We start from the raw sequence: 25,361 nt of genomic DNA, 5'->3' as shown, positions 1-25,361 counted from the left end.
GCTTGCCCATGCCTCAGCCTATCTGACTCTGAAACCCTCATCCATGCCTTTGTTACCTTTAGACTCATCTACTCCAATGCTTTTCTGGCTGGCCTCTTGTCGTCCACTCTCCATAAACTTCAGCTAATCCAAAACATTTCTGTCTGTATTCTATCCCAAACCAGATCCACTCACCTATTACTCCTATCCTAGATGACTTACATTGGAACTCCAGTCCCTCAAGGTTTCCAATTTAAAATTCTCGTCTTCATATTTAAATTCCTTCATGGCCTCTTCCATTCTCATCTCTGTAACTTCGTTGAGGCCAGTTGCCAAGCCACTGGCAGTCAGGCTTTCAGGCATTTATGCCCCACACTTTTCATTAAAACACTTCGCTTTTTTTATTTGTTCAGTGAATGTGGGCGTCACTGGCTAGGCCAGCATTTATTGCCCATCCCTAATTGCCCTTGAGAAAGTGATGGTAAACTGCCTTCTTGAACTGCTACAGTCCTTGGGGTGTAGGTACATCAACAGTGCTGTTAGGAAGGGAGTTCCAGGATCTTGACCCATAGACAGTGAAGGAATGGCAATTAGTTCCAAGTCAGGATGGTGTTTGGCTTGGAGGGGAACTTGCAGGTGGTGGTGTTGTCATGAATTTGCTCCCCTTGTCCTTCTAGGTGGTAGAGGTTGCAAGTTTGGGAGGTGTTGTCATCTACCCCTCCTCCTTTTAAGACGCTCCATTAAAATTCACCTCTTTGTTCAAGCATTTGGTCACCCCACCTAACATTTCTTTCCTTTTTTCAGTATCCATTTTTGCCTGATTACGCATCTGAAGTGCCTTGGGACTTTTTCTACGATAATGGTGCAATATAAATGCAAGTTGTTATTACAATGAGGCCAATTATATTTGAAAGAGTTTCGTAAGATTAATAATTTTACATTAATGAATATCAAAATTGAAATTTAACAGCAATTATTTGTCCCACTGATATTACATAATGAACATATGGATTACGCGCAGCAGTAGGCCACTCGGACCTTTGAGCCTTCTCCGCCATTCAATAAGTTCATGGCTGAACTGATAACTCCACATTTCCACCTACCCCCGATAACCTTCCGCCCCCTTGCTTATCAAGAATCTATCTACCTCTGCCTTAAAAATATTCAAAGACTCTGCTTCCACCGCCTTTTGAGGAAGAGAATTCCAAAGACTCACTACCCTCTGAGAGAAAAAAATTCTCCTCATCTCTATCTTAAATGGGCAACACCTTATTTTTAAACAGTGACCCCTAGTTCTAGATTCTCCCACAAGGAGAAACATCCTTTCCACATCCACCCTGTCAAGACCCCTCAGGATCTTATATGTTTCAATCAAGTCGCCTCTTACTCTTCTAAATTCCAGCGGATACAAGCCTAGACTGTCCAATCTTTCCAGGTATTAGTCTGGTAAACCTTCTCTGTAATACCTCCAACGTATTTACATCCTTCCTTAAATAAGGAGACCAGTACTGTACACAATACTCCAGATGTGGTCTCACCAATGCCCTGTCTTGCTGAAGCATAACCTCCCTACTTTTATATTCAATTCCCCTCCCGATTAACAATAACATTCTATTAGCTTTCCTAATTACGTGCTGTACCTGCATACTAACCTTTTGTGATTCATGCACGAGGACACCCAGATCCCTCCGCATCTCAGAGCTCTGCAATCTCTCACGATTTAGATAATATGCTTCTTTTTTATTCTTCTTGCCAATATGCACAATTTCCCACTTTCCCACATTATACTCCATTTGCCAGGTCTTTTCCCACTCACATAACCTATCTATATCCCTTTGTAGCCCCCTTATGTCCTCTGCACAAGTTACTTCCCTACCTATCTTTGTGTCATCAGCAAATTTAGCAACCATACCTTCGGCCCCTTCATCTAAGTCATTTATATAAATTGTAAAAAGTTGAGGCCCCAGCACAGATCTCTGTGGCACACCACTCATTACATCTTGCCAACCAGAAAATGACTCATTAATGCCTACACTGTTTGCTGTTAGCTATCCAATCTTCTATCCATTGCTATATATATATTCTATATATTGCTGTTCTTAATATGCTTAGCTACAGCAGTCTATAAAATTGAGATTCATCTTATTGCTGTTAATATCTAAACTAGTAATTTAATTATTACTTGTTTAGTCACTTTCAACATCAAAGATTTTGCCACAACATTTAAAGCTGTAGAGCCTTAAATCCACCACATGTAAAAATATTAAATTGGAAAGCAAACTATGTTGTTTCACTTTGTTAAAAATTGTGTATGTATATATAAGTAATATTATTGCAGCCAGCTAGTGAGCTGCATGGCTTCAGAAAGTCTGTTAATTTTATCTGCAATGTACCTTCCAAGAGTCTGCATTGCTGAAGGTGTTGGAAGCTCATTGGCTTCAAGGTGGAGCCTGGAGTGACTTTTGTACATGATAGCACATAACTGCCGCTGAAATAAGCACCAACAGGCTGCTCTTGTTCTTCTCCATGTATGCCACTGCTGGATAACATATCCTCACCAGGCCCACTATTCTGAGTGTACAACAGTGAGCTCTCTGAATCACTATTTCATTGTTACCTGTAAGCATTCACCAAGCAAGTTAAAACTGAGTCTGACTGCTTAGTTTAACCTATTTTTTTTTATCACTTTCCACTTTTTTGTATTTTGAGATGAGTCACTGCTCAATATTGTCCATGTATTCAGGGGTGTACCTAGAGAAATAACTTTTTTTGCATAGTATTTGCATATTGTCTGCCTTCCCTTAGTTTTAGGATTACGGTTTATTACCTATACAGGGGATATGTGAACAAAAGTTTCATCTATGTAGTTTAATATTAAACATCTTGTGTAGGGACAAACTATTTTCATAGGCAAAAAAGTTCAGGTATTGTTACGACCAGGTGGGAAAGGGGTCTAGGGTTCCCTCTCAGCCTTTGCCTGGTTTAACCGTAACAGGGTGTAATTTTAAAAACACCGTGTTTTTAGCTCTCCCTCAGTGAATTCCTGTTCACTGCTTTCCAATTGTAAGGCAAATAAATCAATCAGACAGGTTTTCTTAGATTTAAACAAGAAAGGTGGAAGTTTATTTATCTTAAACTCTTAATTCGGTTAACGACTACGAATATGCGACGCAACCACGCTAGCATACATACGCGATAAACACACACGCAGATAGAGACAGAAAAAGTAGAAAGAATAAAGGGGAAAAGTTTGAGGCAATAGCTGGGTTTCTATTTACGGTGCTTTGAGTTTGATGTAGAGTTGCCGGCAAGTCTTGCTCTTTCGTTGCAGCCCAGTGCAAGCTTAAAACTTGTTTCGATGTAGGAGCCTTTTCTCTCTTGAGGATTAAGTGACTTCATTTGATCTGGAAGTTAGTGGGAGAGAGAGAGCCAGACATGAGAGAAGCTCTTGCTCCAAGTGCAGTTGCAATCTTCAGTCTGACCCAAGCTGTCCTGTGAGCAGTTCAAAACCAGAGCTGGGCCAGCAGGTTCATCATGTGACTCGGTTTTTAAACAAACCCCTGCATTTGTGGACTCTAAAGCTCTCAGTGAGGGGGAGGTAGTGCTGTCTCTTATACCGACAAGATGTGGATCACCATTGCCCAGACCAATCTCTGTTAATTGAATCAGTGAACAGTTCCCATTGTCTTTTCCTAGGCGACTGTCTCTTAATATGCAAATTTTTTGCCAGCCACTGCTGATCTCTTTGAACAAGTCACCTCTCCACTCCAGCAACAGTTTAAAATTAATGTTCATGTCACAAAATTAATATGCCTCATTCTTGGCAGGTGGGAGTCTTCATGACAGTATGTTTACCTGAGGTTTGTGAACTGTTTGCAATCAAGGGTACTGTGTTGTTCTGGTTGGTCCCTGGAGTGAGTATGCCATCAGTGTGGTAATCCTGGGTAACCCAGGGTGATTAGGTCATTAAAAAGACTGAATAGGCCAATGTCAGAAATGGAAGATATCACACCGCTGCATTGATGAGTAGTAGGATCATACTTACGATAAGATATTTCAGTTTAGCCTCCTCACAATGATCATTACCGGTATTTCAATAACTAATTTTAAATTATTTTCTTTCCCAATTCTAATTAATTAATACAATGCAGGCGATCTACTTTAATTGGACATCCTGCTGAGAACTGATTTCCTCCAATTCAAACCTGCTGGTTTAGTAGGATAATAATATATGACCACCTAGGTGAAATAAATAAATGTTTAGGAATTATTAGGTGCTTTGTTCTTTTGTGTTTGTCAACAACTGTTCAATCAATCCCTCTAGCAGAAGTGTCAAAGCCATTAATGTGCTGCAATAGATAATTAATTCTTCTTCAAAAACAAAATACTGCGGATGCTGGAAATCTGAAATAAAAACAGAAAATGTTGGAAATAGTCAGCACGTCAGGCAGCGTATGTGCAGAGAGAGACAGAGTTAAAGTTTCAGGTTGGTGCCTATCAACAGAACTGGAAAAAAATTTCAGAACTTTTCCAGTTCTGATGATAGGTTATCATTGTGAACACTAATTCTCGAATACTTCTTATTCAATGCCAAAACTGGTTTTAACCATGCTAGTAAAAGCAAAATTACCAGGGAGGAATTTGATGGGTGGAGTTTGGACCAGAGACTGGAAGAGTAGAAAGTGAAACTTTGCTCCTTTCTTTTACCCCAACCTTGCTATCTTGGGATTTCAATCAGTTCTGAAACTTAGTTGTTGCACCTACATGAAATGTAACTGCATCTCACAATTGATCACAGAGTCTGGGAACAGAACAAATCATTGGTTTCAGTGCACTGGGTACAAGTTCAGCTTGCATTTATAGAGCACTTTTAACATAGTAAAATGTCCCTGCTGTAGCACTAGCAGAAAAGTATACCATGATGTAGGCCTCTATGCATCCTTGCACGTGATCTAAACCCACTGTTGGAAAAGAGGTCCATGAAAATCTGTATCCTGTTGCAACTAGGGAAGAGCTAGCAGCAAAACTGGCACATTTATGTTCCATCAGCTCATTTCTTCTGCACCCCAATTTCACAGGCTCTGCATCAAGACCCTGTGCTTCATTTCATGCTTCCACATCACTATATATTTATGAAATGTCTGTATCTGTAACAACACTTGCTTCAAAGGGAGTGGTGAGAGTTATTGCTCTTCAGATGTATGGTGCTGACCACTTAGTTCTCCGTGATCTGTGAAGAAAGAAGAAGGACAATATAGAATACATCTGTAATAAAAACAGGAAGTGCTGGAAATACTCAGCAGGTCTGGCAGTATCTGTGGAGAGAGAAGCAGAGTTAACGTTTCAGATCTGAGTACATTTCTACCTTTCTTCATTTGTGTATATATTGTCATTGCATGAACAATTAAGCATAGACATACAGATATAACATTTGTTTGCTTGGAAATTAATAGTTGCTTCTGGGAGGTGCAGTACTTTCTGTTGCGTAAGTGGCCCTCGTATAGTTTGCAAGTTTAGTTTATGAAAAGAACTGCTTAAGAAATGTTGACTTGGCACTTGAGAAACTTCATCCAGACTTCCTTATAGTAGTAGAGTCTAAGTTCATATCTTCCACAACATTTTGTGTTGCTTACTTGTAAATGACTCTGCCATATCAAAAGGTGATTTATGAAGTGGGCTTTTCTCAAATCTTGTACTACTTCTGTGCCACAACTGAATTAATAACATCTTTACAATCTGTGAAGTAACTTGATACCTGTTTGAGAAGAGTGAAGGAGAATTATCAAATGCATTTTGATTGGTTCCAGGTTGCAGAAAACATCTGTAGGAAGATTACTCATTGCCATTTTGATTGACAGTCATGAAACCTACTATTTAATATTTATATAAGTATTTACCCTATTTTTGAAAGAGTAACATATAGCCTTTTATGCTGTATAATCGATGGTCTTTGAATTTAGCCAGGTCTCTGAAAACATTGTAAAGAGGAAGTTATAAGCCAGTTTATCTCTCCAGCCCTCTGTCCTGTCACGCATCTTCCCTTTTGTTCTCTTCCCCCCACCCCCCATCCCCACTCTACTTGTTTAAGACCTATTACATTGCTAACCTTTGCCAGTTCTGATGAAAGATTCCTACAGATTGGAGGGCGGCAAATGTAACCCTGCGATTTAAAAAAGGAGGAAGAGAAAAAACAAGGAACTACAGACCAGTTAACCTTACATATGTAAACAGATTATGGAAAGATGTAGGAGCAACAGGGTGGTGGTGATAGGAGATTTTAATTTTCCCAACATTGACTGGGATTCGCTTAGTGTTAGAGGTCCAGATGGAGCAGAATTTGTAAGGAGCATCCAGGAGGGTTTTCTAGAGCAGTATGTAAATAGTCCAACTCGGGAAGGGGCCATACTGGACCTGGTGTTGGGGAATGAGCCCGGCCAGGTTGTTGAAGTTTCAGTAGGGGACTACTTTGGGAATAGTGATCACAATTCCGTAAGCTTTAAAATACTCATGGACAAAGACGAGAGTGGTCCTAAAGGAAGAGTGCTAAATTGGGGGAAGGCCAACTATACCAAAATTCGGCAGGAGCTGGGAAATGTAGATTGGGAGCAGCTGTTTGAGGGTAAATCCACATGTGATATGTGGGAGGCTTTTAAAGAGAGGTTGATTAGCGTGCAGGAGAGACATGTTCCTGTGAAAATGAGGGATAGAAATGGCAAGATTAGGGAACCATGGATGACAGGTGAAATTGTGAGACTAGCTAAGAGGAAAAAGGAAGCATACATAAGGTCTAGGCGGCTGATGAAAGACGAAGCTTTGAAAGAATATCGGGAATGTTGGACCAATCTGAAACGAGGAATTAAGAGGGCTAAAAGGGGTCATGAAATATCTTTAGCAAACAGGGTTAAGGAAAATCCCAAAGCCTTTTATTCATATATAAGGAGAAAGAGGGTAACTAGAGAAAGGATTGGCCCACTAAAGGACAAAGGAGGAATGTTATGCTTGGACTCAGAGAAAATGGGTGAGATTCTAAACGAGTACTTTGCATCGGTATTCACCGAGGAGAGGGACATGACGGATGTTGAGGTTAGGAACAGATGTTTGATTACTCTAGGTCAAGTCGGCATAAGGAGGGAGGAAGTGTTGGGTATTCTAAAGGGCATTAAGGTGGACAAGTCCCCAGGTCCGGATGGGATCTATCCCAGGTTACTGAGGGAAGCGAGAGAGGAAATAGCTGGGGCCTTAACAGATATCTTTGCAGCATCCTTAAACACGGGTGAGGTCCCGGAGGACTGGAGAATTGCTAATGTTGTCCCCTTGTTTAAGAAGGGTAGCAGGGATAATCCAGGTAATTATCGACCGGTGAGCCTGACGTCAGTGGTAGGGAAGCTGCTGGAGAAGATACTGAGGGATAGGATCTATTCCCATTTGGAAGAAAATGGGCTCATCAGTGATAGGCAACATGGTTTTGTGCAGGGAAGGTCATGTCTTACCAACTTAATAGAATTCTTTGAGGAAGTGACAAAGTTGATTGATGAGGGAAGGGCTGTCGATGTCATATACATGGACTTCAGTAAGGCGTTTGATAAGGTTCCCCATGGCAGGCTGATGGAGAAAGTGAAGGCGCTTGGGGTCCAAGGTGTACTAGCTAGATGGATAAAGAACTGGCTGGGCAACAGGAGACAGAGAGTAGCAGTAGAAGGGAGTTTCTCAAAATGGAGACGTGTGACCAGTGGTGTTCCACAGGGATCCGTGCTGGGACCACTGTTGTTTGTGATATACATTAATGATTTGGAGGAAAGTATAGGTGGACTGATTAGCAAGTTTGCAGACGACACTAAGATTGGTGGAGTAGCAGATAGTGAAGGGGACTGTCAGAGAATACAGCAGAATATAGATAGATTGGAGAGTTGGGCAGAGAAATGGCAGATGGAGTTCAATCAGGGCAAATGCGAGGTGATGCATTTTGGAAGATCCAATTCAAGAGTGAACTATACAGTAAATGGAAAAGTCCTGGGGAAAATTGATGTCCAGAGAGATTTGGGTGTTCAGGTCCACTGTTCCCTGAAGGTGGCAACGCAGGTAAATAGAGTGGTCAAGAAGGCATACGGCATGCTTTCCTTCATCGGACGGGGCATTGAGTACAAGAGTTGGCAGGTCATGTTACAGTTGTATAGGACTTTGGTTCGGCCACATTTGGAATACTGCGTACAGTTCTGGTCGCCACATTATCAAAAGGATGTGGATGCTTTGGAGAGGGTGCAGAGGAGGTTCACCAGGATCTTGCCTGGTATGGAGGGCGCTAGCTATGAAGAGAGGTTGAGTAGATTAGGATTATTTTCATTAGAAAGACGGAGGTTGAGGGGGGACCTGATTGAGGTGTACAAAATCATGAGAGGTATAGACAGGGTGGATAGCAAGAGGCTTTTTCCCAGAGTGGGGGTTTCAATTACTAGAGGACACGAGTTCAAAGTGAAAGGGGAAAAGTTTAGGGGGGATATGCGTGGAAAGTTCTTTACGCAGAGGGTGGTGGGCACCTGGAACGCATTGCCAGCGGAGGTGGTAGATGCGGGCACGATGGAGTCTTTTAAGATGTATCTAGACAGATACATGAATGGGCAGGAAGAAAAGAGATACAGAACCTTAGAAAATAGGCGACATGTTTAGAGAGAGGATCTGGATCGGCGCAGGCTTGGAGGGCCGAAGGGCCTGTTCCTGTGCTGTAATTATCTTTGTTCTTTGTTCTTTGTTCTTTGTACATCAGTAGTGGGGAAAATGCTAGAGTCTATTATAAAGGATGTGATAGCAGAACACCTGGAAAGCATAAACGGGATTGGGCAAAGTCAGCATGGGTTTACGAAAGGGAAATCATGCTTAACAAATCTACTGGAGTTATTTGAGGATGTAACTAGTAGAACAGATAAGGGAAAACCAGTGGATGTGGTGTATTTGGATTTTCAGAAGGCTTTTGATAAGGTCCCACATAAGAGGTTAGTGTGCAAAATTAAAGCACATGGGATTGGGGGTAATATACTGGCATGGATTGAGAATTGGTTGACAGACAGGAAACAGAGAGTAGGAATAAACGGGTCTTTTTTCGGGCGGCAGGCAGTAATTATTGGGGTACCACAGGGATCAGTGCTTGGGCCCCAGCTATTCACAATATATATTAATGACTTGGGTGAGGGAAACAAATGTAATGTTTCCAAGTTTGCAGATGACACAAAACTGGGGGGGAATGTGAGCTGTGAGGATGATGTAAAGAGGCTCCAATGTGATTTGGACAAGTTGGGTGAGTGGGCAAATGCATGGCAGATTCAGTATAACGTGGATAATTGTGAGGCTATCCACTTTGGTTGTAAAAACAGAATGGCAGCTTATTATCTGGATGATGATAGATCGGGAAAGGCGGAGGTACAACGAGACTTGGGTGTCCTTGCACACCAGTCGCTGAAAGCAAGCATTCAGGTGCAGCAGGCAGTTAGGAAGGTGAATGGTATGTTGGCCTTCATTGCAAGAGGATTTGCAAGGATATCTTACTGCAGTTATACAGGGCCTTGGTGAGACCACAGTATTGGAGTATTGTGTGCAGTTTTGGTCTCCTTATCTGAGGAGGGGTGTTCTTGTAATGGAGGGAGTGCAAAGAAGATTTACTAGGCTGATTCCTGGGATGGCAGGATTGACATATGAGGAGAGATTGGGTTGACTCGGCCTGTATTCACTGGCGTTTAGAAGAATGAGAGGGGATCTCACAGAAACCTATTAAATTCCAAAAGGACTAGACAGGCTAGATGCAGGGAGGATGCTCCCGATCACTGGGGAGTCCAGAACCAGGGGTCACAGTCTCAGGATATGGGGTATTCCATTTAGAACCAAGATGAGGAGAAATTTCTTCACTCAAAGGGTGGTGAACCTGTGGAATTCTCTACCACAGAAGGCAGTGGAGGTGAAATCATTAAATATATTCAAGAAGGAGATAGATATATTTCTTAATGCCAAAGGGATCAAGGGATATGGGGAGAAAGCGGGAACAGGGTACTGAATTAGACGATCAGCCATGATTTTTTTGAATGGCGGAGCAGGCCTGAGGGGCTGAATGGGCTACTCCTGCTCCTATTTTCTATGTTTCTATGTCACTGACCTGAAACGTTAACTCTGCTTCTCTCTCCACAGATGCTGCCAGACCTGTTGCGGTTTTTCAGCACTTTCTGTTTCTTTTTCAGATTTCCAGCATCTGCAGTATTTTGCTTTTATTTTAGAATTATAAGACAGCATTGGCTCTGATGTTAAATAGCAGATGAGAAGGTTTTAATTTTAGTTTTTCTTTTAAGGTTCTAATTAACTCTCTGGGGTGTATTCTGGGGATAACTTGATAACCTGAGTGCGAAGTCTAGTTATCTCATTTCATAACTGATAGGATAACTTCAATATTCGAAGCAGGTTCTCCACTTCTGGGTTAAAAACTGCTGGTGCATAGGAAATCTCCAACATATTTGTATGCAAATAAGTTAAAATTATACATTTTATATTAGAATCATTGATGGCACAACTTAATTTGTAAGAAAACAAAGTTTATTATTCTATAATGTAATGCATTAATTTGTACAATGAAAGAAACAAATAAGCCAGTTTTTACATATCAACTTATGTTGATTCAGTTTCTTGATGTGATGATAGGAGCTGGTACTTCCAGTTTTTTTAAACACTGTTGTGCTACTATTGGCATCCATCTTCATTAAACATTTGGTTCTGAATGTAAAAAATGAGTTCCCATTTGTTGAAATCAGTAAAACAGCACATGTTTTGAAGGTTATCAAAATGTGAATGGCAAGAATACAGCAGTATGTAGCCTATGGGAACAAGCACCTGCGGAGGATGATTGGGTGTTATGGGTGAAATGCCACTTTTGGAAATGTGCCTGATAAAGATACACATTTACAGTGTATTCCAGAAGACTCCCCATTTCATCACAACCAGAGATGTTGAAATGCACTTGGGGTATTCAGCTAATATATGAACAGCAACCAAAAGTTGGCTTCTAATTTTTCAATTACATTGTTTGTTGTAAGCCTATAATATTTAAGATTTTTGTCTCCACATGTATAGTATTAACGTAGTTACAAGAGTGCTAAGGAAGACATTTTTGATGGTCATTTTTAACACAGGAAATTCGTCAATGATGTTAAACCTGATTTTTGAACCAGCCTACAACTCTCCAAATAAACTGCTTTCCAAATACTGGAACTCTAATGAACCTTTCATTCCTGAGGGCAAACTGAAGCAGAGCTTTAGATGTTAATATATTTTGCTATGTACAGCTGTTTTTCTTTCTACATACTCAAGTTAAACATTTAATTTTATTGTGCTAATAGAGCTAAATCAGCCTGATTATGCAGAGTACATGGTGTGTAGAATGTTGCTTTATACTCTGTGGTGTATACCTTTACTCAGTCATTGCAGATTTCTTTTCCCCACAAACAGTTAGGATAGGAAATGCTCACTGACCAACGCAAACAGATGGACCGCTGGGTTGAGCACTACCTAGAACTGTACTCCAGGGAGAATGCTGTCACTGAGACTGCCCTCAATGCAGCCCAGCCTCTACCAGTCATGGATGAGCTGGACATACAGCCAACCAAATCGGAACTCAGTGATGCCATTGATTCCCTAGCCAGCGGAAAAGCCCCTGGGAAGGACAGCATTACCCCTGAAATAATCAAGAGTGCCAAGCCTGCTATACTCTCAGCACTACATGAACTGCTATGCCTGTGCTGGGACGAGGGAGCAGTGCCCCAGGACATGCGCGATGCCAACATCATCACCCTCTATAAAAACAAAGGTGACCGCGGTGACTGCAACAACTACCGTGGAATCTCCCTGCTCAGCATAGTGGGGAAAGTCTTTGCTCGAGTCGCTCTGAACAGGCTCCAGAAGCTGGCCGAGCGCGTCTACCCTGAGGCACAGTGTGGCTTTCGTGCAGAGAGATCGACTATTGACATGCTGTTCTCCCTTCGTCAGATACAGGAGAAATGCCGTGAACAACAGATGCCCCTCTACATTGCTTTCATTGATCTCACCAAAGCCTTTGACCTCATCAGCAGACGTGGTCTCTTCAGACTACTAGAAAAGATCGGATGTCCACCAAAGCTACTAAGTATCATCACCTCATTCCATGACAATATGAAAGGCACAATTCAACATGGTGGCTCCTCATCAGAGCCCTTTCCTATCCTGAGTGGTGTGAAACAGGGCTGTGTTCTCGCACCCACACTTTTTGGGATTTTCTTCTCCCTGCTGCTTTCACATGCGTTCAAATCCTCTGAAGAAGGAATTTTCCTCCACACAAGATCAGGGGGCAGGTTGTTCAACCTTGCCCGTCTAAGAGCGAAGTCCAAAGTACGGAAAGTCCTCATCAGAGAACTCCTCTTTGCTGACGATGCTGCTTTAACATCTCACACTGAAGAATGCCTGCAGAGTCTCATCGACAGGTTTGCGTCTGCCTGCAATGAATTTGGCCTAACCATCAGCCTCAAGAAAACGAACATCATGGGGCAGGATGTCAGAAATGCTCCATCCATCAATATTGGCGACCACGCTCTGGAAGTGGTTCAAGAGTTCACCTACCTAGGCTCAACTATCACCAGTAACCTGTCTCTAGATGCAGAAATCAACAAGCGCATGGGTAAGGCTTCCACTGCTATGTTCAGACTGGCCAAGAGAGTGTGGGAAAATGGCGCACTGACACGGAACACAAAAGTCCGAGTGTATCAGGCCTGTGTCCTCAGTACCTTGCTCTACGGCAGCGAGGCCTGGACAACGTATGCCAGCCAAGAGCGACGTCTCAATTCATTCCATCTTCGCTGCCTTCGGAGAATACTTGGCATCAGGTGGCAGGACTATATCTCCAACACAGAAGTCCTTGAAGCGGCCAACATCCCCAGCTTATACACACTACTGAGTCAGCGGCGCTTGAGATGGCTTGGCCATGTGAGCCGCATGGAAGATGGCAGGATCCCCAAAGACACATTGTACAGCGAGCTCGCCACTGGTATCAGACCCACCGGCCGTCCATGTCTCCGTTATAAAGACGTCTGCAAACGCGACATGAAATCGTGTGACATTGATCACAAGTCGTGGGAGTCAGTTGCCAGCATTCGCCAGAGCTGGCGGGCAGCCATAAAGACAGGGCTAAATTGTGGCGAGTCGAAGAGACTTAGTAGTTGGCAGGAAAAAAGACAGAGGCGCAAGGGGAGAGCCAACTGTGCAACAGCCCCGACAAACAAATTTCTCTGCAGCACCTGTGGAAGAGCCTGTCACTCCAGAATTGGCCTTTATAGCCACTCCAGGCGCTGCTTCACAAACCACTGACCACCTCCAGGCGCGTATCCATTGTCTCTCGAGATAAGGAGGCCCAAAAGAAGAACTATGAAAAATTTTATTTTTGGAAAACTTGAATTATTTTTTTCTTTTTTGATTAACTCTACTATACTGTGAGCTATTTAATTGTATAATGATATATCCATTAAACAATCTAGCTCATTCAGCTGGTGTTGAGAGAGCCCCAGTAAATTGTATCAGTTGCTATTACCACTGTGAATGCACTGTATTCAGAATAACTGATCAGCATTCACGGGAAAAAAAGCACAAAACTATTGCAGTTCAAACCACCCATCAATATTGTACATCAACACAATTGAAACCAGCATGCCCTCCAAAATGTCCAGAAATATTACAAACACAATTATCGAATGATAAAAATTTTTAGTTTACAATTCTCAATTATTTAACATCTTAATTATATTCTGACGCATTGTTGAAATAGAAAATCGTATAATAAGATACCTTAAGTTCATCAATGGGACTTTTTCCAATATTGGTTTGCTTCTGACTGTCTAACACGATGCAAAGCAATTGTGCTACAAGTGCCAAATCAATTACTACTTCCACATTGGTTTAAGATGTTGCAAATGCAGTAATTAAGTTCTTCATATGGAGTGGGGGTCCAATTAAAGAGAGCCACACTGCAGTTTCTAATCAATGAAATGCTGCATATCTGTCCCACACACATCCAGTGTTGTGCTGGCAATAATGGGGAAAACTCATTCACAAATTCTGCAAGTGGAATGGAATTTTGTCCTATGGCAGTTGCCATCATTTGTCAGATAAGCATCAGGACGAACTGGAGTTCCATTTTGCAACACATGGATTTGCAATGTTGTATCTTAATTGATCATGTTAGCTGATATTGTTAAATGGTTCTCTCTCTCTCTCTTCACGTAATATCCCCCTCTCCTTTAAATCTGCTGTCGTCACCCCTCTGCTGTCATCACCCCACCCGGCTCAAAAAATCTATGCTTAACCCCACCATCCTTGCAAACTAGCACCCCATCTCTAAAATCCTTGAACGTATTGTCATCTCCCAAATCCATGCCTATCTCTCCCGAAACTCCATGTTTAAATCTCCCCAATGAGGTTTCATAGAACATAGAACATAGAAAATACAGCACAGAACAGGCCCTTCGGCCCACGATGTTGTGCCGATCCTTTGTCCTCTGTCAAGGACAATTTAATCTATACCCCATCATTCTCCTTTATCCATATACCTATCTAAAAGCCGTTTGAAAGTCCCTAAAGTTTCTGACTCAACAACTTCCCCAGGCAAGGCATTCCATGCCCCGACCACTCTCTGGGTAAAGAACCTTCCCCTGACATCCCCCTTATATCTCCCACCCTTCACCTTAAATTTATGACCCCTTGTAACGCTTTGCTCCACCCGGGGAAAAAGTTTCTGACTGTCTACCCTATCTATTCCCCTGATCATCTTATAAACCTCTATCATGTCACCCCTCATCCTTCTCCGTTCTAATGAGAAGAGGCCTAGAATGTTCAGCCTTTCCTCGTAAGACTTATTCTCCATTCCAGGCAACATCCTGGTAAATCTCCTCTGCACCCTCTCCAAGGCTTCCACATCCTTCCTAAAATGAGGCGACCAGAACTGCACACAGTACTCCAAATGAGGCCTTACCAAGGTCCTGTACAGCTGCATCATCACCTCACGGCTCTTAAATTCAATCCCTCTGCTAATGAACGCTAACACCCCATATGCCTTCTTCACAGCCCTATACACTTGAGTTGCAACTTTCAACGATCTATGCACATAGACCCCAAGGTCTCTCTGCTCCTCCACATGCCCAAGAACCCTACCGTTAACCCAGTATTTTGCATTCGTGTTTGTCCTTCCAAAATGGACGACCTCACACTTTTCAGGGTTAAACTCCATCTGCCACTTTTCAGCCCAGCACTGCAACCTATCCAAGTCCCTTTGCAGACGACAATAGCCCTCCTCGGTATCCACAACTCCACCAACCTTTGTATCATCTGCAAATTTACTGACCCACCCTTCGACTTCCTCATCCAAGTCGTTAATAAAAATCACAAACAGGAGAGGACCCAGAACTGATCCCTGTGGCACGCCACTGGTAACTGGGCTCCAGGCTGAGTATTTACCATCTAAGACCACTCTCTGCCTTCTATCAGTTAGCCAATTCTTAATCCAACTGGCCACATTCCCCACTATCCCATGCCTCCTGACTTTCTCCATAAGTCTACCATGGGGGACCTTATCAAATGCCTTACTAAAATCCATGTACACCACATCCACTGGTTTACCCTCATCCACTTGCTTGGTCACCTGCTCAAAGAATTCAATCAGGCTTGTGAGGCAAGACCTACCCCTCACAAAACCGTGCTGACTGTCCCGAATCAAGCAGTGTCTTTCCAGATGCTCAGAAATCCTATCCCTCAGCACCTTTTCCATCAACTTGCCTACCACCGAAGTAAGACTAACTGGCCTGTAATTCCCAGGGTTGTTCCTATTCCCTTTCTTGAACAGGGGCACAACATTTGCCACCCTCCAATCACCTGGTACCACCCCCGTCAACAGAGAAGATGAAAAGATCATTGCCAGCGGCTCTGCAATTTCATCCCTTGCTTCCCATAACATCCTTGGATATACCCCGTCAGGCCCGGGAGACTTGTCTATCTTCAAGTTATTCAAAAACCCCAACACATCTTCCCTCCTAACGAGCACTTCCTCGAGCTTACCAGTCTGTTTCACACCGTCCTCTTCAGTAATACACCCCTTCTCATTCGTAAATACCGAAGAGAAGTACTCATTCAAAACCTCACTTATCTCTTCCGGCTCAACACACAGTCTCCCGCTATTGTCCTTGACCGGACCTACGGTCCCCCTAGTCATCCTCATATTTCTGACATACGCGTAAAAGGCCTTGGGGTTTTCTTTTATCCTACCCGCCAAGCATTTTTCATGCCCTCTCTTAGCTCTCCTAATCCCTTTCTTCAGATCCTTCCTGGCCATCTTGTATCCCTCCAGAGCTATGCCTGTGCCCTTTTTCCTCAACCTTATATACGCATCCTTCTTCTTCCTAACAAGACTCTCAACCTCTCTTGTCAACCACGGTTCCCTCACATGACCATCCCTTCCCTGTCTGACAGGGACATGCTTATCAATGGCCCCTACTATCTGCTCCTTGAAAAAGTTCCACATTTCGACCGTGCCCTTCCCTGCCAGCATATGCTCCCAACTTATGCTCCTCAGTTCCTGCCTGACAGCATCATATCTACCCTTCCCCCAATTGTAAACCTTGCCCTGTTGCACATACCTATCCCTCTCCATTACCACAGTGAATGCTACAGAATTGTGATCACTATCTCCAAAGTGCTCGCCCACCAACAGCTCTATCACTTGCCCTGGTTCATTACCTAGTACCAAATCCAATATTGCCTCCCCTCTGGTCGGGCAGTCTACATACTGAGTCAGAAAAGCTTCCTGGACATACTGCACAAACACTACCCCATCCAAACTATTCGATCTAAAGAGTTGCCAATCAATATTTGGGAAGTTGAAATCCCCCATAATTACTACCCTGTGACTTCTGCTCCTTTCCAAAATCTGTTTCCCAATCTGCTCTTCCACCTCCCTGCTGCTATTGGGGGGCCGATAGAAAACTCCCATCAAGGTGACTGCTCCTTTCCTGTTCCTGACCTCAACCCACAGTGCCTCAGTCGGCAGATCCTCCTCGAAAATTCTTTCAGCAGTTGTTACACTATTTCTAACTAACAATGCCACCCCCCCACCTCTTTTACCACCATTCCTAATCTTATGAAAACATCTATAACCAGGTACCTCCAAGAACCATTCCTCCCCCTCACCTATCCACGTTTCAGTGATGGCCACAACATCGTAGTCCCAAGTGCCCATCCACGCCTTCAATTCACTCACCTTATTCCTGATGCTTCTTGCGTTGAAGTATACGCACTTTAACCCTTCTCCGTGCCCATCTGTCCTCTGCGACAGTGCTACCTTCCCCAATACCTCACTACACTCTTTGTCTTTCTGAGTGGACCCACTGGTCCCTGGACTACAAGTCCGGTTCCCATCCCCCTCCCAAACTAGTTTAAACCCTCCCGAACAGTACTAGCAAACCTCCCTCCCAGGATATTGGTGCCCCTCTGGTTCAGATGCAGCCCGTCCTGTTTGAACAGGTCCCATCTTCCCCAGAATGCAGTCCAATTATCCAAGAACTGGAAGCCCTCCCTCCTACACCATTCCTGCAGCCACGTGTTCAGCTGTGCTCTCTCCCTATTCCTAGCCTCACTATCACGTGGCGCCGGCAACAAACCAGAGATAACAACTCTGTCCGTCCGAGCTTTCAGCTTCCAGCCTAACTCCCTAAACTCACTTCTAACATCTGTGCCACCCTTCCTTCCTACGTCGTTGGTGCCAATGTGCACCACGACCTCTGGCTGCTCCCCCTCCCCTTTAAGGATCCTGAAGACGCGATCACAAACATCACGGACCCTGGCACCAGGGAGGCAACAAACCATCCGTGCGTCTCGCTTGCTCCCACAGAACCGCCTGTCGGTACTCCTCACCATCGAGTCCCCGATGACTAGTGCTCTCCCGTTCTCCCTCCTTCCCTTCTGAGCCACAGTGCAGGACCCCGTGCCAGAGGCCCGTTCGTTTCCTTCCTCCTCTGCCACAGTACTAAAAAGGGCTTTTATAAAAAAAGTCACAAATGACATCCTATGTGACAATGACAAAGGTAAATGATCTCTCCCCCTCCTTGACCTTTGCCGTGGTTGACCAAACTATCCTCCTCCAATGCCTCTGCTGTCATCCAGCTGCGTGGAACTGCACTCACCTGGTTCTGTTCTTGCCTATATAATCATAGTTCGAGAATCACCTGCAATGGCTTCTCTTCCGGCTCCTGCATCATTTCCTCTAGTGTCCCCCAAGGATCTATCCTTGGCCCCCTCCTATTTCTCGTCTACATGTTGCCCCTCGTTAATATCATTCAAAAACGCAAAGTCAGTTTTCACATGTACGCTGACAACACCCAGCTCTGCCTCACCACCATCTCTCTTGACTCCTTCACTGTCTCTAAATTGTCAGACTGCTTGTCTGTCATCCGGTACTGGATGAGCAGAAATTTTCTCCAATTAAATATTGGGAAGACCAAAGACATTGGGGGGAATTTTATACTCTCCCCCATGGTGGGTTTGGAGGTAGAGAGAGCATAAAATTGGGTGGGCTGGTGGCAGGGACGGACCCCACCACCTTCCCACCTCCACCAAAATTAAGTCTGGGCAGGCCTGTGAACGTCCTTCCTGCCCCGCCGCCAATTGAAGCACTCAACAGGGCAATTAATGCCTAATTAAGGGCCTCATCCCGCCACTGCCGCAATTAGCCGTGTGGGCTGCTTTCCAGTTATGGGGTTGGGGGGGTCTCTCATTAAAAGGCACAGTGCCTAAATGAGGGACTAGGCATTAGGAAGGGCAGGCCCCACTAAGAGCCACCTCCATACCCTTGCTATCAACCCCACAACACCCACATGACCCCCACCCCGCGAGACCCCTCTCACCCTGTCTTACGTGTGGCCTAGGTCCAGCACTGCTCCTGGGCCTCAGATAGGTACTCAGTGATAGAGATGCTGGCCTCTGATTAGCTAGCAGCACTGCGAGAGCGGGACTTCGGTCATCAGGGTCCTTGATCCCGTGGAAGGCCCACCGCTGTCCCCTTAAGTGCCTAATTGGCACAAGATTCTGTGGGCCTCCCACAGAACAGGCGACACAAGGTTCTCGGTGTCACTTTCTCCGGACATCAAGACCCCAGTCACCAGGATAAAATCTTTTGTCCGCACCACAAACTTTGTCCCCTAGCCATCAATTCCAGCCTCTCCCTGGCAACTATTTGAGGTTGAACCAGACTGTTTGCAACCATGGTGTCATAATTGACCCTAAGATGAACTTCCGACCATATATCCATACTATCACTAAGACAGCATACTTCCACCTGCAAAACATCGTCCGACTTCACTCCTGCCTCAACTCATCTGCTGCTGAAACCTTCACCTGTGCCTATGTCACCTCTAGACTTGATTATTCCAATGCACTCGAGGCTGGACTCCCACATTCTACCCGTGATAAACTTAAAATCAGCCAAAGCTAGGCTGACCGTGTCCTTACTTGCACCAAGTCCCGTTCACCCATCACCTCTCTGCTTGCTGACTTACGTTGGCTCCTGATTAAGCAACACCTTGATTTTAAAATTTTCGTCCTTTTTTTTCAAATCCCTTCATGGCCTTGCCGCTCCTTATCTCTGTAATCTCCTCCAGCCCCACAACCCTCCGAGATATTTGTGCTGTTCTAATTCTGGCCTGCTGAGCATTCCCATATTTAATTGCTCCACCATTGGTGACTGTGCCTTCTGCTGCCAAGGTCCTATGCTTTGGAATTCCCTCTTTTTTTTTTCTCCTTTTAAGATGCTCCTTAAAACCTACCTCTTTGACCAAGCTTTTGGTCATCTGCCCTAATACTGCCTTACATGGCTTGGGGTCATATTTTGTATTATAACGTTCCTGTAAAGCACCAGGGGGTGTTTTATTACAGTAAAGGCGCTATAGAAATACACATTGTTGATGATCGGTCAAATGATGATGTCATCTTTTTAAAAATTTTATTTATTTAGAGATTCAGCACTGAAACAGACCCTACAACACACCGAGTCTGTGCCAACCATCAACCACCCATTTATACTAATCCTACACTAATCCCATATTCCTACCACATCCCCACCTATCCCTATATTTCCCTACCACCTCCCTATACTAGGGGCAATTTATAATGGCCAATTTACCTACCAACCTGCAAGTCTTTTGGCTGTGGGAGGAAACCGGAGCACCCGGAGAAAACCCACACAGTCACAGGGAGAACTTGCAAACTCCACACAGGCAGTACCCAGAATTGAACCCGGGTCGCTGGAGCTGTGAGGCTGCAGTGCTAACCACTGCGCCACTGTGCCGCCCCCTCTTCTGAAAATTAAAATGTGAAACTAGGGAAGAGAACATTTTTGTGATAGTACTAGTTTATTTTATAGATTTTATTATGATCCTTTGTTACCTACAATGTTAATATTTTCTCTTGGGGCACACAGAATCAGAATGTTATACTTATGATGTCTACGGTTAGGGTAACCAGCAAACTTAATGTGTCAATTTGTAGATAATGTTTGGAATTTGCATTATTTTACCTGCCTAAACTAAAGTAAAAAATCTGATTGACACACAAGCTTAAATAGTACTAACTCCAAAGACATATTAAAAGTTGTCTGGCAGTGAGTACCCATGTCCCTGCTCTTCGAGTAAATGGAATACTGCATGTGAACTTTACCGAGGAGGGCAGGGCATAGGTGAATATTATTACCTTTAATAATATGGGGGCGAGCTGGAGGGGGTGATTAAAAGTAGGGCGTCTACACAGAAGAGAAATTAGTGCAATAGTTCCCAAAATTTCTTTGAAAAACAAAGCACAATTTTTTTATGTTACAGCATTTAAGAAAATCATGCTTGGAAGACAACAAGGGCATGTAACTATCACATGGAAGGTTGTTTGAAAATCTGTTAAAAGAAATATAAAATAAAAATGTTATTGTCTATGCACTGGAAAGAGCCAACAAAGACATGTCTCAGTGCTTTCAATGAAACATCACTTTTGTTTATAAAATTTTGTAGGGTTGAAATATAATTGTGCTTTGTGGTTGCTGGTTACTTAGAAAATAAGTTTTGTATTTTCTTTCAGTACACTCCAACAGTTCTTAAACAAATATTCTTGTAAGATATTGAAATTAACCACCAACAAAATTGAATGAATGAATAAAGTGAATTTAAACCTTACAATAATCATGTGTAATAGAAGGTGTAGCTCAGATATATTTGTTTACACATATGTTCTGTGACTGAACTTGAACAATAAATCATATGGTGCACTAACAAACTGTTTCGATCATTCTAGGAATGTACTCTGTTTCTGTGGCAACCTCCAACCAGTGAAATCTTTATATTACAGCAACAATTTTATTCTGTTCTACAAACGCTCACACTTCATGATTATACAGATCAAGTCATGAAGTGACAGGTGTTTAATAAGCGTGAAGGAAGGTTTCTTTTCTGTCCAGCACTATTTTAGGCCTTCAATTACAGATTGCCTTTGTAAATCAAATAGTGGTTTTGTCCTAACTGAAATATTCTCCATTTCTCAAAACCAGATTGCTGAGACATATGCATTTCTCCCAAGAGAAGCAGTGACAAGGTTTCTAATGAGCTGCACCGAATGTCAAAAACGAATGCACATAAACCCGAATGGTGTGGACTCAAAAGGTAAATGCTGGAGATTTATTGAATCTGGTATATTTCTGCAGGAACAATTAATTTCATTCTTGATGCATCGAAACAATAGATCATAATGCAGCTTATTTTACACATTTTTCAGAAAATGAAAGACCTTCCTCACTGGCTGGTGTGATAGATTATAATATGCCCATTACTGCCACATACCTGAAGCAGATGAAACTCCAGTTTATGAGTGCACCCCAAGAACTGGTAAGTTTGACAAATAATGCAGACATTTCATGTTACATTCAGTTATATTTAATATTTCCTGGTTTAATCGATAAAACTCACACTAATGCAACATTTAAAAGTTGGTGTTTATTTTGATAACACCAATAAAACACATTGCAGGAAAAATATGAAATATTCTCACTAGTAACTCTCCATTGTTTCATGAAGCTGATTAAAAACTACTGTCTGAATAATTTTGTAAGGAAACTTATGGCCAAGTGGTTCATGTTTGCTGAGTGAATAACATACCCTATTTCTGCTGACTGATGCCACTAAATAAGTGCAACTTTAATGCTTTAGCTTGATGTTGATTGTTTTAATGATTTTTAAAAAAAACACAGAACAATGCACTTGGTGAATTGAAAGTTGTATTAAAAATAAACACCAAAAACTGGAAAGCTTATTTGTATTAGGACGGCAAAAAGTGCACCAATATTGTTGTTACCAAGTAATACAGCCTGCCTGTTTTGCCCCAGATGTTTCATATGTGCTGCTCACCTAATAACCAATTTAAAAATAGTATTCCCAAAGGCCTGGGAACAGGTTGGAAAGGTACAGGAAGATATAGATGAGACAGGAGATAATAATTTATGACATAGAACAGGCAGGCGATAAAAACAAAATACATCTGTACATTTATCTTATAACGTTTATATGTTTCATAGCAGTTGAATAACAAGGCATTTTGGCATGTCCACATAGTCCAGTTTGAGATGCATTATTGATTATCTATGATCAGGCAACTATTTGAGTCAAGCTTGCCCTCTGGTGTTAAAGATTGTAATTAATGAATTGATTTTATAGCAATATACATCTCAAGTGTTCATAGAAATGTTTACTCTTATTTCTTGATTATTTTAGTAAAATATTTGCATTAAAAGTATTTGAAAAAGTTGTGAAATTTTACACTCATCACAATGCTGTCACCTAACCAGAATTTGCAAATAAAATGAAATAATTCTGCAATAATGTTTTTCCCAGTGATCAATTTGTCAATTTTTAGCAAGGTTTACACATTTTTATCAACTGGTTCTCCCTGTGTCTGCGTGGGTTTCCTCCGGGTGCTCCGGTTTCCTCCCACATGCCAAAGACTTGCAGGTTGATAGGTTAATTGGCCATTATAAATTGCCCCTAGTATAGGTAGGTGGTAGGGAAATATATAGGGACAGGTGGGGATGTGATAGGAATATGGGATTAGTGTAGGATTAGTATAAATGGGTGGTTGATGGTCGGCACAGACTCGGTGGGCCGAAGGGCCTGTTTCAGTGCTGTATCTCTAAACTATAAACTATGGTTAGTGATCTCTATGGCCTTAGCAGCATACAAAATTGCTCCATCTGCTGTTTTGGTGGAGGTCAAGGTAAATTTTTTAAATATAAAATAACTGGGATAAGACCCTTGATAAAATATCAGAAAGAGATTTCAGACAATTTCCAGACACTTCTGTATACTATAGCATAAGTTTGTTAGAAGCTGTTGATTGTGGGTCATACAGTTGCATAATATGGAGCTTTCTGGGGAGGGGGGTGTCATGAGGGGAGGAGGGGGTTCAAGATAAAGACCCGTATTTTTGCTGTCAGTGGCGATGGAATGGCACTGTCTACTCATTACACTCACAGCTGTCCACAGACTTTTTGTGGGCTTTTGAGTGGCAACCTAAGGTAGTTAGAGATCCTTTTCAGTGTGGTGCCCTCTACAGGGGATCTGGGACCTGTGTGAGTAGTGTGTTTTTTTCAACCAATCAGACTGAAGAATCTTCACTGAGACACACAGAGTCTAAACTCGGAAGTAAAAATTAGGTTACTTAATTCAATGTAAAATCATGTACAGAAAGCAAAATAAAGAGACAGAAAGATAGGATTAAAAGCAAGAGATATGAGAGAAGAACAAAGAAACAGTAAAAAAAAATGTTTTAAAAATTTCCAATAATAATTAAATTCTGAAGGAATGAGATTTCACACTTGCAAAATTAAAGTTTCAGGAGCAGAGAGGTTGTGTGGCAATGACTAAGACTTATCATGCCATTTAAAAATACTTACACCTAAATGTACCAGCTCTAACTTTTTCTGGCATGTTTAGTGTGTAAGTACTGCAAATTTATGCCCTTTATGTGTTTTAATGCCAAATCTATCAATGAGGGACTGGAGTAGCACAGCTCATCGCATCACTGTTATTTGCATTGCAAAATTGGGGCCATTGTTTAAATCAATAAGATCATAAGAAATAGGAGCTCGAGTAGGCCATTTGGTCCCTCGAGCCTGCTCCGCCATTCAATAAGATCATGGCTGATCTGATTGTGGCCTTTTCTCCACTTTCCTGCCAACCCTCCATAACCTTTGACTCCCTGCTAGATCAAAAATCTGTCTAACTCAGCTTTGAATATATTCAATGGCCAGCCTCCACTACTCTTTAGGGAAGAGAATTCCAAAGAATAATACCCCCCGAGAGAAGAAATTCCTACTTAGCTCCATCTTAATTTGGAGACCCCATATTTTTAAACTGTGCCCCCCTAGAAAGGAAACATCCTTTCAGCATCTACCCCCTCAGATTCTTATGTTTCAATAAGATCACCTCTCATTCTTCTAAACTCCAATGAGTATAGGCCCAACCTGCTCAACCTTTCCTCATAAGACAACCCCTTCATCCCAGGAATCAGCCTAGTGAACCTCTCTGAACTGCTTTCAATATAAGTACATCCCTCCTTAATTAAGGAGACCAAAACTGTACACAGTACTTTAGGTGCAGTCGCACCAATGCCCTGCACAGTTGTAGCAAGACTTCCTTACCTTTATACTCCATTCCCCTTGCAATAAATGCCAACATTGCATTTTCCTTCCTAATTACTCGCTGTACCTACATGCAAACGTTTTATGATTCATGTACAAGGACACCAGGTCCCTCTGTACTGCAGCATTTTGCAGTCTCTCTCCATTTAAATAATATTCTGCTTTTCTATTCTTCCCATCAAAGTGGACAACCTCACATTTTCCCACATAATACAGGTGGTAAGGGATGTGGGTGGTTCCCACTGTTCACCTCCCAACTGACTTGCAATCGTGTTGTTAAAATGCTGCTTTAGCACCAGAGTCTCCTCCTTAGGGTCAAATAAACGGAGAAAGGACAGGTTTTCTCATCAGTAAAAAAAAAATATTTTTAAATAAATCCCAAAATGATCGCATCCTCACTCACACATACATTCACCCATACATACATATACAAAAATAGATAGAAAGAAAAGGGTAAGAGTTAGTTTAAAGTCCCAAGTGAGGTAAGTGTTCGTGGTTTACATAAGATTGAGTCTTCTCGGAGGAAAAGTCTTTTTTTTTAAAAAGCTACAAGCCTGATAATTCACGGTCTTGAACTTGCAGAGGTATTGTAGAGCTCTAGTGGTTGTAATACAGCTCA

General features: G+C 42.5%; 1 protein-coding gene and 1 long non-coding RNA gene across 3 annotated transcripts in view; one reads left to right on the top strand and one right to left on the bottom strand.

Moving 5' to 3' along the window:
* nol4lb (nucleolar protein 4-like b) overlaps window positions 1-25,361 on the top strand; it is a 372,518-nt gene that overhangs the window by 47,870 nt on the left and 299,287 nt on the right. For both annotated transcript variants that reach the window (XM_068048369.1, XM_068048368.1), the window contains exons 3-4: window positions 21,602-21,713; window positions 21,826-21,935. In XM_068048369.1, coding sequence (XP_067904470.1) covers window positions 21,602-21,713; window positions 21,826-21,935 — 222 coding nt within the window. The remainder of the gene's footprint in view (window positions 1-21,601; window positions 21,714-21,825; window positions 21,936-25,361) is intronic.
* LOC137378195 (uncharacterized) overlaps window positions 3,902-25,361 on the bottom strand; it is a 36,825-nt gene continuing 15,365 nt past the window's right edge. Inside the window, exon 3 of the long non-coding RNA XR_010976578.1 lies at window positions 3,902-5,209. This is a non-coding gene — a long non-coding RNA (uncharacterized lncRNA). The remainder of the gene's footprint in view (window positions 5,210-25,361) is intronic.

This window comes from Heterodontus francisci, chromosome 16 (genome assembly GCF_036365525.1).
Source record: "Heterodontus francisci isolate sHetFra1 chromosome 16, sHetFra1.hap1, whole genome shotgun sequence".
Classification (NCBI taxonomy): domain Eukaryota; kingdom Metazoa; phylum Chordata; class Chondrichthyes; order Heterodontiformes; family Heterodontidae; genus Heterodontus; species Heterodontus francisci.
This window is presented reverse-complemented; position numbering and strand designations above follow the sequence as displayed.